The following is a 13,936-nucleotide window of genomic DNA, read 5'->3' on the forward strand; positions in this document are numbered from 1 at the left end:
AGGCACCGACTACAGCAGTTTATACAGGGAGGCACCGGCTACAGCAGTTTATACAGGGAGGCACCGGCTACAGCAGTTTATACAGGGAGGCACCGACTACAGCAGTTTATACAGGGAGGCACCGGCTACGGCAGTTTATACAGGGAGGCACCGGCTACGGCAGTTTATACATGGAGGCACCGGCTACGGCAGTTTATACAGGGAGGCACCGGCTACAGCAGTTTATACAGGGAGGCACCGGCTACAGCAGTTTATACAGGGAGGCACCGGCTACAGCAGTTTTCCAACTCCAGTCCCCCCAACAGCCCAACTCCAGTCCTCCAGTACCCCCCAACAGCCCAACTCCTGTCCTCCAGTACCCCCAACAGCCCAACTCCAGTACCACCCAACAGCCCATCTCCAGTCCCCCCAACAGCCCAACTCCTGTCCTCCAGTACCCCCAACAGCCCATCCTGTCCTCCAGTCCCCCCAACAGCCCATCTCCAGTCCCCCCAACAGCCCAACTCCTGTCCTCCAGTACCCCCAACAGCCCATCCTGTCCTCCAGTCCCCCCAACAGCCCATCTCCAGTACCCCCAACAGCCCATCCAGTCCTCCAGTACCCCCCAACAGCTCAACTCCAGTACCCCCCAACAGCCCTCCTCCAGTCCCCCCAACAGCCCATCCAGTCCTCCAGTACCCCCAACAGCCCATCTCCAGTACCCCCAACAGCCCAACTCCAGTACCCCCAACAGCCCATCTCCAGTACCCCCAACAGCCCATCCAGTACCCCCAACAGCTCAACTCCAGTACCCCCCAACAGCCCTCCAACAGCCCATCCAGTCCTCCAGTACCCCCCAATAGCCCTCCTCCAGTCCCCCCAACAGCCCATCTCCAGTCCTCCAGTACCCCCAACAGCCCTCCTCCAGTCCCCCAACAGTCCAACTCCAGTCCTCCAGGTCTCCAGTCCCCCCAACAGCCCATCTCCAGTCCTCCAGTACCCCCAACAGCCCTCCTCCAGTCCCCCCAACAGTCCAACTCCAGTCCCCCAGTCCTCCAGTCCCCCCAACAGCCCATCTCCAGTCCTCCAGTACCCCCAACAGCCCTCCTCCAGTCCCCCCAACAGCCCATCTCCAGTCCTCCAGTACCCCCAACAGCCCTCCTCCAGTCCCCCCAACAGTCCAACTCCAGTCCTCCAGTCCTCCAGTCCCCCCAACAGCCCATCTCCAGTCCTCCAGTACCCCCAACAGCCCATCTCCAGTCCTCCAGTACCCCCCAACAGCCCATCTCCAGTCCTCCAGTACCCCCAACAGCCCATCTCCAGTCCTCCAGTACCCCCAACAGCCCATCTCCAGTCCTCCAGTACCCCCAACAGCCCATCCAGTCCTCCAGTACCCCCCAACAGCCCATCTCCAGTCCTCCAGTACCCCCCAACAGCCCATCTCCAGTCCTCCAGTACCCCCAACAGCCCATCTCCAGTCCTCCAGTACCCCCAACAGCCCATCCAGTCTTCCAGTGATGGAATAGGACGTATACACCGGCATAAATAAAGGTGACAGAAATAAAGCATAGACAGAAAGACATTGTTCTTAGTCAGACTGGTCTGACGTAGCCTGACCTCTTCTCTGTGTCATCTGATAAGCTCTTTCCTCATCACACGTTCCCTCCCATCCCTAGAGCACGCTCTAAACTTCATTCCCTAGAGCAACGCTCTAAACTTCATTCCCTGGAGCAACGCTCTAAACTTCATTCCCTGGAGCAACGCTCTAAACTTCATTCCCTGGAGCAACGCTCTAAACTTCATTCCCTAGAGCAACGCTCTAAACTTCATTCCCTGGAGCAACGCTCTAAACTTCATTCCCTGGAGCAACGCTCTAAACTTCATTCCCTAGAGCACGCTCTAAACTTCATTCCCTAGAGCAACGCTCTAAACTTCATTCCCTAGAGCAACGCTCTAAACTTCATTCCCTGGAGCAACGCTCTAAACTTCATTCCCTGGAGCAACGCTCTAAACTTCATTCCCTAGAGCAACGCTCTAAACTTCATTCCCTAGAGCAACGCTCTAAACTTCATTCCTGGAGCAACGCTCTAAACTTCATTCCCTGGAGCAACGCTCTAAACTTCATTCCCTGGAGCAACGCTCTAAACTTCATTCCCTAGAGCAACGCTCTAAACTTCATTCCCTGGAGCAACGCTCTAAACTTCATTCCCTGGAGCACGCTCTAAACTTCATTCCCTAGAGCAACGCTCTAAACTTCATTCCCTAGAGCAACGCTCTAAACTTCATTCCCTAGAGCAACGCTCTAAACTTCATTCCCTGGAGCAACGCTCTAAACTTCATTCCCTGGAGTAACGCTCTAAACTTCATTCCCTGGAGCAACGCTCTAAACTTCATTCCCTAGAGCAACGCTCTAAACTTCATTCCCTGGAGCAACGCTCTAAACTTCATTCCCTGGAGCAACGCTCTAAACTTCATTCCCTGGAGTAACGCTCTAAACTTCATTCCCTGGAGCAACGCTCTAAACTTAATTCCCTGGAGTAACGCTCTAAACTTCATTCCCTGGAGCAACGCTCTAAACTTCATTCCCTGGAGCACGCTCACTCACTGCCTTTCAATAAGTGTTGCATTGTGGGTATAAAAATCGTCTGCTTGAGTCTATATATGTCGACTGCATGACCTTTACAATAACCATGTGATCAAAGGTTATGAACTTTCGACTGAAGTCAACTCTAAAATTTCTACAGTTACTCCTCACCAACTGCAACTTGACGTCGGAACCAAAGCATTGTGGGAGACTACCTTCTTCTGTTTGTTTTTTTGGAAGCCAAAGGCACTACATGCTCCTAAATGGTTGATGTCGCCACCTATCATTGGTTATTATCCACCTATCATTGGTTATTATCCACCTATCATTGGTTATTATCCACCTATCATTGGTTAACATCCACCTATCATTGGTTATTATCCACCTATCATTGGTTATTATCCACCTATCATTGGTTATTATCCACCTATCGACAACTGCACCCTCGACAACTACTATGATTATTATTATTTGACCATGCTGGTCATTTATGAACATTTTAACATTTTAACATCTTGACCATGTTCTGTTATAATATCCACCCTGCACAGCCAGAAGAGGACTGGCCACCCCTCATAGCCTGGTTCCTCTCTAGGTTTCTTCCTAGGTTTTTGGCCTTTCTAGGGAGTTTTTCCTAGGGAGTTTTTCCTAGCCACCGTCCTTCTTTCACATGCTTTGCTTGCTGTTTGGGGTTTTAGGCTGTGTTTCTGTACAGCACTTTGAGAATATCAGCTGATGTACGAAGGGCTATATAAAAATAAATTTGATTTGATTTGATTTGATCGACCTATCATTGGTTATTATCCACCTATCATTGGTTATTATCCACCTATCATTGGTTAACATCCACCTATCATTAGTTATTATCCACCTATCATTGGTTATTATCCACCTATCATTGGTTAACATCCACCTATCATTGGTTAACATCCACCTATCATTGGTTAACATCCACCTATCATTGGTTATTATCCACCTATCATTGGTTAACATCCACCTATCATTGGTTAACATCCACCTATCATTGGTTATTATCCACCTATCATTGGTTAACATCCACCTATCATTGGTTATTATCAGTGCGTGTTTACTGTTTTGAATGGATGACTATTTAGAGCTTAAATACTTATTTATCCTTCCATCCTTACAATCTAATTACATAGGCCCTCATGTGATTCAAATTTCTAACATAAATTCAATTAAATATTCATATTTACGACAACATAGCTAAATGTGTTTATCTAGATGTTACTGTTGTTTCCCATGTTTATATAGTCTACTATTTGTCTTGTCTGTAATATTGTTGTCACCAAACAAATTAAAATGTGTTGATTTGTCTTTTAAGTGTGACTAAAACTGCATCCACATTATAGGCTACACATGGGTTATTGTAGGAGATTTCTACACACTGGTAATATAGAGGTGTCACGATTCCCACCGACGGTGGCGCCCCCTCCTGCTCGGTGGCGCTCGGCGGTCGTCGTCACCGGCCTATTAGCTGCCACCGATTCCCTTTTGCTTTTCCCTTTTTTTATTTTGTGACACCTGTGGTCAATTAGCCATTAGAGGGGCTATTTAGTTTAGCTGGCCCGCTCCTGTTCGTGCGGGATTAATGATTGTTTCTTGTGTGACGGCTTGTGTTCATGTCGACGTTGTTGTACGCCGCATGTATTTTCTCCCCCTGTGTGTGGGAACATTTGTTTTTTTTTGGTGAGTGTATATTAAAAACACCACTACCCTGTGTTCGCTGGTTCCTGCGCCTCATTCCTCCTCCACAATTACCAAGCCATAACAGAATCCCGCACCACGATAGAAGGCATGGAATCAGCGGGAGCAGCGGCCACTCCTCTGCCCTCGATGGAGGAACGCGTACTCCACCACACGACAGTCCTCCATTGCATCGGATCGGCAATGGACCAGATGATGGAGAGGATGGACAGATGGGAGAGAAGTGGTATCCTCTCTCCACCTCCACCTGCCCCGATACAGCCATCTTCGCCTCCCATGACGTCTGGCTCTGGCGCGCTCGTCTGGCGCTCCCGAGGGAGTACGATGGGGCGGCGGCTGGGTGCCAGGGGTTTTTGCTCCAGCTTGAGCTGTACCTGGCCACCGTTAGACCTGCTCCCACGGGGAGGAGAGCGTGAGTGCTCTCGTTTCCTGCCTGACGGGCAGAGCTCTGGAGTGGGCTAATGCGGTCTGGAACGGTCCAGACTCGGCGAGGGACCACTACCCGGAGTTCACCCGCCGCTTTCGGGCCGTGTTCGACCACCCTCCGGAAGGAAGAGCGGCGGGTGAACGGCTGTTCTACCTCAGGCAGGAGACGAGGAGTGCCCAGGACTTCGCGCTGGACTTCAGGACCTTGGCTGCTGGGGCGGGGTGGAACGACAGGGCCCTCATAGACCACTACCGCTGCAGTCTCCGGGCGGACGTCCGCAGGGAGCTGGCCTGTCGGGACACAGCTCTGTCCCTGGACGAACTGATAGATATGTCCATACGACTGGACAACTTGCTGGCTGCCCGCGGGCGTTCGGAGAGGGTCCTGCCCGTTCCACCCCCATGCACCCCCGCCCCTACCCCTATGGAGGTAGGGGGGGCCGTGCCAAGGGGCACCGGAGGAGGTGGCTCCTCCTGCACCAGCTGTGGTCGGAGAGGACACACGGCCGACCGGTGCCGGAGGAGCCAGTCTGGGAGTCGAGATGGTAGGCAGAACACTTCTCGGTTACCTCAGGTGAGTCAGCACCAGATTCACCCAGAACCCCCTGTTGGTCATGTGTTTTTACCTGTTTTGTTTACAAATTTTTTTCCCTCTTCCCAGCATAGGGCGCTAGTCGATTCAGGCGCAGCTGGGAATTTTATGGACCGTGGACTTGCCATTAAGCTGGGCATTCCGCGGGTGCCGATAGATTCTCCTTTCCCCGTGCACTCCCTAGATAGCCGACCATTAGGGTCAGGGCTAGTCAGGGAGTCTACGGTGCCACTGGACATGGTAACGCTGGGGAATCATAAGGAACGCATTCGTTTTTCCTTATTGACTCGCCTGCGTTTCCGGTGGTGCTGGGGGTCCCCTGGCTGGCTGGTCACAATCCCCGTATTTCGTGGAAACAGGGGGTTCTCCAGGGGTGGTCAGAGGAGTGTTCAGGTAGGTGCCTAGGAGTTTCCATAGGTGCCACGTCGGTGGAGAGTCCAGACCAGGTGTCCACCGTGCGCATTCCCCCGAATACGCCGATTTGGCGATCGCTTTTTGTAAAAAGAGGGCGACTAAATTACCACCTCATCGACAGGGGGATTGTGCGATAGATCTCCAGGTTAACGCTGCGCTTCCCAGGAGTCACGTGTACCCCTTGTCACAGGAGGAGACGGCGGCTATGGAGACATATGTCACGGAATCCCTGGGACAGGGGTACATTCGGCCCTCCATCTCACCCGCTTCCTCGAGTTTCTTTTTTGTGAAGAAAAAGGAGGGAGGTCTGCGTCCGTGCATTGATGACCGAGGTCTAAACGCTATTACGGTGGGGTTTAGTTACCCACTACCTCTCATCGCTACGGCGGTGGAATCATTTCACGGAGCGCAGTTCTTCACAAAACTGGATCTCAGGAGCTCGTATAACCTGGTGCGTATCAAGAAGGGAGACGAGTGGAAAACCGCCTTTAGTACCACATCGGGCCATTATGAGTACCTCGTCATGCCGTATGGGTTGAAAAATGCTCCAGCCGTCTTTCAATCCTTTGTTGACGAGATTCTCAGGGACCTGCACGGGCAGGGCGTGATTGTATATATCGATGACATTCTGATATATTCCGCCACCCGCTCCGCGCATGTGTCCCTGGTGCGCAAGGTGCTTGGTAGACTGCTGAAGCATGACCTATACGTTAAGGCTGAGAAGTGTGAGTTTTCCAAACGAGCCGTCTCCTTTCTGGGTTATCGCATTTCCACCACGGGGGTGGTGATGGAGTGTGACCGCGTTAAGGCCGTGCGTAATTGGCCGACTCCAACCACGGTGAAGGAGGTGCAGCGGTTTTTAGGCTTTGCCAATTACTACCGGAGGTTTATCCGGGGTTTTGGCCAGGTAGCGGCTCCCATTACCTCACTGCTGAAGGGGGGCCGGTGCGTTTGCGATGGTCGACGGAGGCGGACGGAGCCTTCAAGAAATTGAAGACGCTGTTCACCGACGCACCCGTGTTGGCGCACCCGGACCCGTCTTTAGCGTTCGTAGTGGAGGTGGACGCATCCGAGGCTGGGGTGGGTGCCGTGCTATCACAGCGCTCGGGTGCGCCATTGAAACTCCGCCCCTGCGCTTTCTTTTCGAAGAAGCTCAGTTCGGCGGAGCGTAACTACGATGTGGGGGACAGGGAGTTGCTAGCAGTGGTTAAAGCTTTGAGGGTGTGGCGGCACTGGCTTGAGGGGGCTAAACACCCCTTTCTCATCTGGACCGACCACCGAAACCTGGAGTACATCCGGGCAGCGAGGAGACTGAATCCACGTCAGGCGAGGTGGGCCATGTTCTTCGCCCGGTTTAGGTTTACCATCTCCTATAGACCGGGTTCCCTAAATACTAAGGCCGACGCGCTGTCCCGTCTCTATGACACGGAGGACTGGCCCATCGATCCAACTCCCATCATTCCAGCATCTAGGCTGGTGGCACCTGTGGTATGGGAGGTGGACGCGGACATCGAGCGGGCATTGGTGTTGGAACCTGCGCCTGCGCAGGTGCCCGTGGGGCGCATGTATGTGCCGCTCGGTGTTCGTGATCGTTTGATTCGGTGGGCGCACACGCTGCGGGTCATCCTGGTGAGGCGAGGACAGTGGGGAGTCTAAGGGGGAAGTACTGGTGGCCCACCTTAGCTAAGGACGTGAGGGCCTATGTCTCTTCCTGTTCGGTGTGTGCCCAGAGTAAGGCTCCTAGGCATCTACCAAGAGGGAAGTTACAGCCCCTCCCCGTTCCACAACGACCATGGTCGCACCTGTCCATTGACTTCCTGACAGATCTTCCCCCCTCTCAGGGGAACACGGCGATTCTGGTGGTTGTGGATCGGTTCTCTAAGTCCTGCCGTCTCCTCCCATTGCCCGGTCTCCCTACGGCCCTGCAGACTGCGGAGGCCCTATTTACCCACGTCTTCGGGCACTACGGGGTGCCGGAGGACATTGTCTCTGATCGAGGTTCCCAGTTCACATCCAGGGTCTGGAGAGCGTTTATGGAGCGGCTGGGGTCTCGGTCAGTTTGACCTCCGGTTATCACCCCGAGAGCAATGGGCAGGCGGAGAGGGTGAACCAGGAGGTGGGCAGGTTCCTGAGGTCGTATTGCCAGGACCGGCCAGGGGAGTGGGCGAGGTATATTCCCTGGGCTGAGTTAGCCCAGAACTCACTTCGCCACTCCTCTACTAACATATCACCCTTTCAGTGTGTGTTAGGTTACCAGCCGGTCCTGGCACCATGGCACCGGAGTCAGACCGAGGCTCCTGCGGTGGAGGACTGGGTCCAGCACTCCAAGGAGACCTGGAGAGCCGTCCAGGACTCACTAAAGGAGGCCAGTGCGCGGCAGAAGAGGAGTGCTGACCGCCACCGCAGTGAGGCGCCCGTGTTCGCACCGGGAGACAGGGTCTGGCTCTCGACCCGGAACCTGCCCCTCCGCGTGCCCTGCCGGAAGCTGGGGCCGCAGTGTGTGGGGCCCTTCAAAGTCCTGAGGAGGATAAACGAGGTGTGTTATCGGTTGCAACTCCCTTCCTATTACCGTATTAACCCCTCGTTTCATGTGTCTCTCCTCAGGCCGGTGGTAGCTGGTCCCCTTCACGAAGATGAGGTGCCGGAGGTCCCTCCGCCCCCTCTGGACATCGGGGGTCCCCGGCGTACAGCGTAAGGGCCATTCTGGACTCGCGACGCCGGGCGAGGGGCCTACAGTACCTCGTGGACTGGGAGGGGTACGGCCCGGAGGAGAGGTGCTGGGTGCCGGCGGCGGACGTCCTGGACCCATCTATGTTGAGGGAGTTCCACCACCTCCGTCCGGATCGCCCTGCCCCTCGCCCTCCGGGTCGACCTCGAGGCCGGTGTCGGCGCGCTGCGGGAGCCGCGCGTCAGGAGGGGGGGTACTGTCACGATTCCCACCGACGGTGGCGCCCCCTCCTGCTCGGGTGGCGCTCGGCGGTCGTCGTCACCGGCCTATTAGCTGCCACCGATTCCCTTTTGCTTTTCCCTTTTTTTTTTTGTGACACCTGTGGTCAATTAGCCATTAGAGGGGCTATTTAGTTTAGCTGGCCCGCTCCTGTTCGTGCGGGATTAATGATTGTTTCTTGTGTGACGGCTTGTGTTCATGTCGACGTTGTTGTACGCCGCATGTATTTTCTCCCCTGTGTGTGGGAACATTTGGTTTTTTTTGGTGAGTGTATATTAAAAACACCACTACCCTGTGTTCGCTGGTTCCTGCGCCTCATTCCTCCTCCACAATTACCAAGCCATAACAAGAGGTTTAATCTGTGTCCTTGGGAACCAACCCTTCATGAGAAATTACCCCAGACACCAGCATTTGACTGCTTGGCATATTCTTTACCCAGTAACTAATGTGAACTGGTGTATATAGCCTAATCCTGTTCATATTGTTTACCCAGTAACTAATGTGAACTGGTGTATATAGTCTAATCCTGTTCATATTCTTTACCCAGTAACTAATGTGAACTGGTGTAGGTGTATAGTCTAATCCTGTTCATATTCTTTACCCAGTAACTAATGTGAACTGGTGTAGGTGTGTATAGTCTAATCCTGTTCATATTCTTTACCCAGTAACTAATGTGAACTGGTGTAGGTGTGTATAGTCTAATCCTGTTCATATTCTTTACCCAGTAACTAATGTGAACTGGTGTAGGTGTATAGTCTAATCCTTTTCTAAACAGTGAGGGTTTTGTCCTTCATGGGATTGAATCATATTCTGTTCTTCACATGCTTACTGACAAAAACTTTTTTTTATTTTTTATTTAACTAGGCAAGTCAGTTAAGAAAAAAATATTATTTTACAATGACGGCCTACACCGGCCAAACCCGGACGACGCTGGGCCAATTGTGCTAGTGACACACACACACACACACACACACACACACAGCAGTGGCGGTTCTAGACCATTTCAACTGGCGGGGCCAAGCTGGGGCCAGTTGTACTGTTAGAGGGGCCAGTTACATTAGACGTTATTGTTGTCATATCGTTTTCTTCACTGCATTAGCAGGTAAAAGACCATGTTCATAATCATCATCGTTGCCACTGTCTAATAACGGATGTAAAAAAAGAACCATAGCAAAAATCTGTTATGTAAAAATGATTTCATACTCCACATTTAGGGGGGCACAAGGGGGTCCAAAATTGTTGTCACAGGGGCACTGCCCCCCCCCCCCCCACCCAGAACCACTAGTCCTCCTCTCCCTCTCTCTCTATCAGTGGAATGAACCAGAGGTTGAGTCAGAGAATTCCCCATATGCTGCAGAAACACCCTATATGGTTTTCATTCTAGTAGCCTATCCAATCACTACTTGGTTATATTTTTTTAGAATAAAAAAAAACCTCAGTCAAAATACAAAAACAAGTCTTGTGAATGCTCGGGATATTTATTCCTTGGACCGTGTTGATCATGTTCAGCTTCGAGTAGGATAAGTGGAATTTCCGATAGCATCTACTTCATCGGCAGTAACAAAGGTCGAATGCCATGTCTGGTATTGTCGCGTTTCCTAGAAACAGCAGAACTTGGCCGACTTCCTGTAGGTACTTATTTACCTCCCCCAACTTTACTCAAGTCTACAGTCAGCTACATTCGGCTTACAGCTCAAACAAGTGGAGGCTGCTGAGTTGAGGACGGCTCATAATAATGGTTGGAACGGAGCAAACGGAACGGCATCAAACACATGTGTTTGTTTGTTTTGTATTTGATACCATTCCACGAATTCCGCTCTAGCCATTACCACGAGCCCGTGCTCCCCAAAGTGCCACTAACCTCCAGTGACTCAAACACGACCAACACCTTATCTTCCCCGACGATCGTCCCCCCTACCCCCTTCCTAAGATCCCTACTATCTGCTGCCCTCTAGTGGATTAATGCAGTATCGCATTACAGTATCGACACAGGGCTGGGCCCATATCCACAAGAGGTTGTGGGACAATACCATTTCAATTCAGGAAGTATACTGAAATTCCAATTTCTCTTACCTGCTTTTCAAAGAGGAACATTTGGAATTTGATTTACTTTCTGAATTGACTGGAATTTAAATTAAAACCCGGACCCCGACCCTTATCCACAAACCGTATTCATTATGATCTATCTGGGATCTGTCCATATGAATCTAATTCATTATGATCTAAAAAAAAAAGCGAAATTGGTCCTAGATCAACCCTTCTACTCTGAGAGGTTTTGTGGATACGGGCCCACCTGATTCGGTTAATCAACTATAATCATAGTGTTTACTACTTAGCTGGATCAAAACCCTGCACCCAAGCACTTTGTGGATGAATTGAGATTGGATACTCCTTTCGGTACTCACCACAGAACATATAATAGTGATAACATCTGTTCTACTCAGTCTAATGCTGTGGACATTGCATCCTTCAGTGCAACAGCAGCAGCTATTCTCAGCCCCTACTATCAATAGATATGAGGACTATCTCACTGCTCCTCCTCTCCTCCTCTTCTCTCACTGCTCCTCCTCTCCTCCTCTTCTCTCTCTCCTCTTCTCTCACTGCTCCTCCTCTCCTCCTCTTCTCTCACTGCTCCTCTCCTCTCCTCTCCTCTCCTCTCCTCTCCTCTCCTCTCCTCTCCTCTCCTCTCCTCTCCTCTCCTCTCCTCTCCTCTCCTCTCCTCTCCTCTCCTCTCCTCTCCTCTCTCCCCTCTCCTCACTGCTCCCCTTCTCCTCTCTCTGATCCTCCCCTTTCTCCTCCTCCTCTTCTCTCTCTCCTCTTCTCTCACTGCTCCTCGCTTCTCCTCTCTCCCCTCTCCTCACTGCTCCCCCTCTTCTCCTTTCACTGATCCTCTCTCCATCCCTTTCCTCTCACTGCTCCCCCTCTTCTCCTCTCTCTGATCCTCTCCTTTCTCCTCCTCCTCTTCTCTCTCTCCTCTTCTCTCACTGCTCCTCGCTTCTCCTCTCTCCCCTCTCCTCACTGCTTCCCCTCTTCTCCTTTCACTGATCCTCTCCTTTCTCCTCCTCCTCTTCTCTCCTGCTCCTCTCCCCCTCTCCTCCTCCGCTCCTCTCCCCCTCTCCTCCCCCTCTCCTCCTCCTCTCCTCTCCTCCTCCTCTCCCCCTCTCCTCCTCCTCTCCTCTCCTGCTCCTCTCCCCCTCTCCTCCCCCTCTCCTCCTCCTCTCCTCTCCTGCTCCTCTCCTGCTCCTCCTCTCCCCCTCTCCTCCTCCTCCTCCTCTCCTCTCCTACTCCTCTCCCCCTCCCCTCCTCCTCTCCTCTCCTCTCCTCTCCTGCTCCTCCTCTCCCCCTCTCCTCCTCCTCTCCTCTCCTGCTCCTCTCCCCCTCTCCTCCTGTTACCTGCAGTCTGTGTTCCAGATCAGGGAAAGACGGCGCCGACTCCTCCACATCTTTTAACTCTGATTGAAGAAAGGAGACAAAGAGCATCAACTGGTTAATAAGTGTTAAGATAAATCACAACAGAGTCTAGGTATAATTCCAACTGGCACCCTAATCCCTATATAGTGAACTACCAGAACAGAGTCTAGGTGGGACATTTGTAACGTGGGAATAGGGAGTCGTTTGGAACGTGGGAATAGGGAGCCGTTTGGAACGTGGGAATAGGGAGCCGTTTGGAACGTGGGAATAGGGAGCCGTTTGGAACGTGGGAATAGGGAGTCGTTTGGAACGTGGGAATAGGGAGTCGTTTGGAACGTGGGAATAGGGAGTCGTTTGGAACGTGAGAATAGGGAGTCGTTTGGAACGTGGGAATAGGGTGTAATGTATACACCTGGTGTGTAAGGTGAGCTGCACCCTTAGGGACCACTACACCTGGTGTGTAAGGTGAGCTGCACCCTTAGGGACCACTACACCTGGTGTGTAAGGTGAGCTGCACCCTAAGGGACCACTACAGAACATAACAGCCCTGCTAAACCTCCCCTTTGATACCCAACAGACTTGCAAACTGGCTGACTGGGAGACTGACCGAGGCTAAAAGACAGTGTTTTCCTTGTCAGCTAACTAATGACAGTGTCTTCAGGATGCTTCCTCATTCTTTCTTCCTCATCATCTCTGGAATGTGTGACTGACTACAGCCTAATGACAACATAACACACTGTCTGACTGACTACAGCCTAACGACAACATAACACACTGTATGGCTGACTACAGCCTAACGACAACATAACACACTGTCTGACTGACTACAGCCTAACGACAACATAACACACTGTATGGCTGACTACAGCCTAACGACAACATAACACACTGTATGGCTGACTACAGCCTAACGACAACATAACACACTGTATGGCTGACTACAGCCTAACGACAACATAACACACTGTCTGGCTGACTACAGCCTAACGACATGAACTGTCTGATAGACGGACGGATGGACAGACATGCAAGGAAGACGGACATACAGGATGTTGCATCTCCAACTTATGTCCCCCTGGAGGTCTTGAACACATGCAGAGAATCCTGGGTGATGGAAGGTTCTAAAAACAGTGGTGTCCGTGGGCGAGAGAGAGAGAGAGAGAGAGAGAGAGAGAGAGAGGAGAGAGAGAGAGAGAGGAGACAGAGAGGGAGAGAGAGAGACAGAGAGGGAGAGAGAGAGACAGAGAGAGAGAGAGAGAGAGAGAGAGAGAGAGAGAGAGAGAGAGACAGAGAGAGAGAGGAGACAGAGAGAGGAGACAGAGAGAGAGAGAGAGAGAGAGAGAGAGAGAGAGAGAGAGAGAGAGAGAGAGAGAGAGAGAGAGAGGAGAGAGAGAGAGGAGACAGAGAGAGAGAGAGAGAGAGAGAGACAGAGAGAGAGAGGAGAGAGAGAGAGAGGAGACAGAGACACAGAGAGAGAGAGAGAGAGAGAGAGAGAGAGAGGAGACAGAGAGAGGAGACAGAGAGAGAGAGAGACAGAGAGAGAGGAGAGAGAGAGAGAGAGGAGACAGAGACACAGAGAGAGAGAGAGAGAGAGAGAGAGAGAGAGAGAGGAGACAGAGAGAGAGAGAGACAGAGAGAGAGAGGAGAGAGAGAGAGGAGACAGAGAGAGAGAGGAGACAGAGAGAGAGAGGAGACAGAGACACAGAGAGAGAGAGAGAGAGAGAGAGAGAGAGAGAGAGAGAGGAGACAGAGAGAGAGAGCGACAGAGAGAGAGAGGAGAGAGAGAGGAGACAGAGAGAGAGAGGAGACAGAGAGAGAGAGGAGACAGAGACAAGAGAGAGAGAGAGAGAGAGAG

At 51.9% G+C, this 13,936-nt stretch overlaps 1 protein-coding gene across 1 annotated transcript in view; it reads right to left on the reverse strand.

Annotated features, from left to right (window-relative positions):
• Window positions 1–13,936, reverse strand: part of map3k7cl (map3k7 C-terminal like) — a 42,970-nt gene that overhangs the window by 20,653 nt on the left and 8,381 nt on the right. The window contains exon 3 of the mRNA XM_014129849.2: window positions 12,064–12,122. Within this exon, the coding sequence (XP_013985324.1) occupies window positions 12,064–12,122 (59 nt within the window). The remainder of the gene's footprint in view (window positions 1–12,063; window positions 12,123–13,936) is intronic.

The sequence above is a fragment of the Salmo salar genome, chromosome ssa11 (assembly GCF_905237065.1).
Source record: "Salmo salar chromosome ssa11, Ssal_v3.1, whole genome shotgun sequence".
Taxonomy (NCBI): Eukaryota; Metazoa; Chordata; class Actinopteri; order Salmoniformes; family Salmonidae; genus Salmo; species Salmo salar.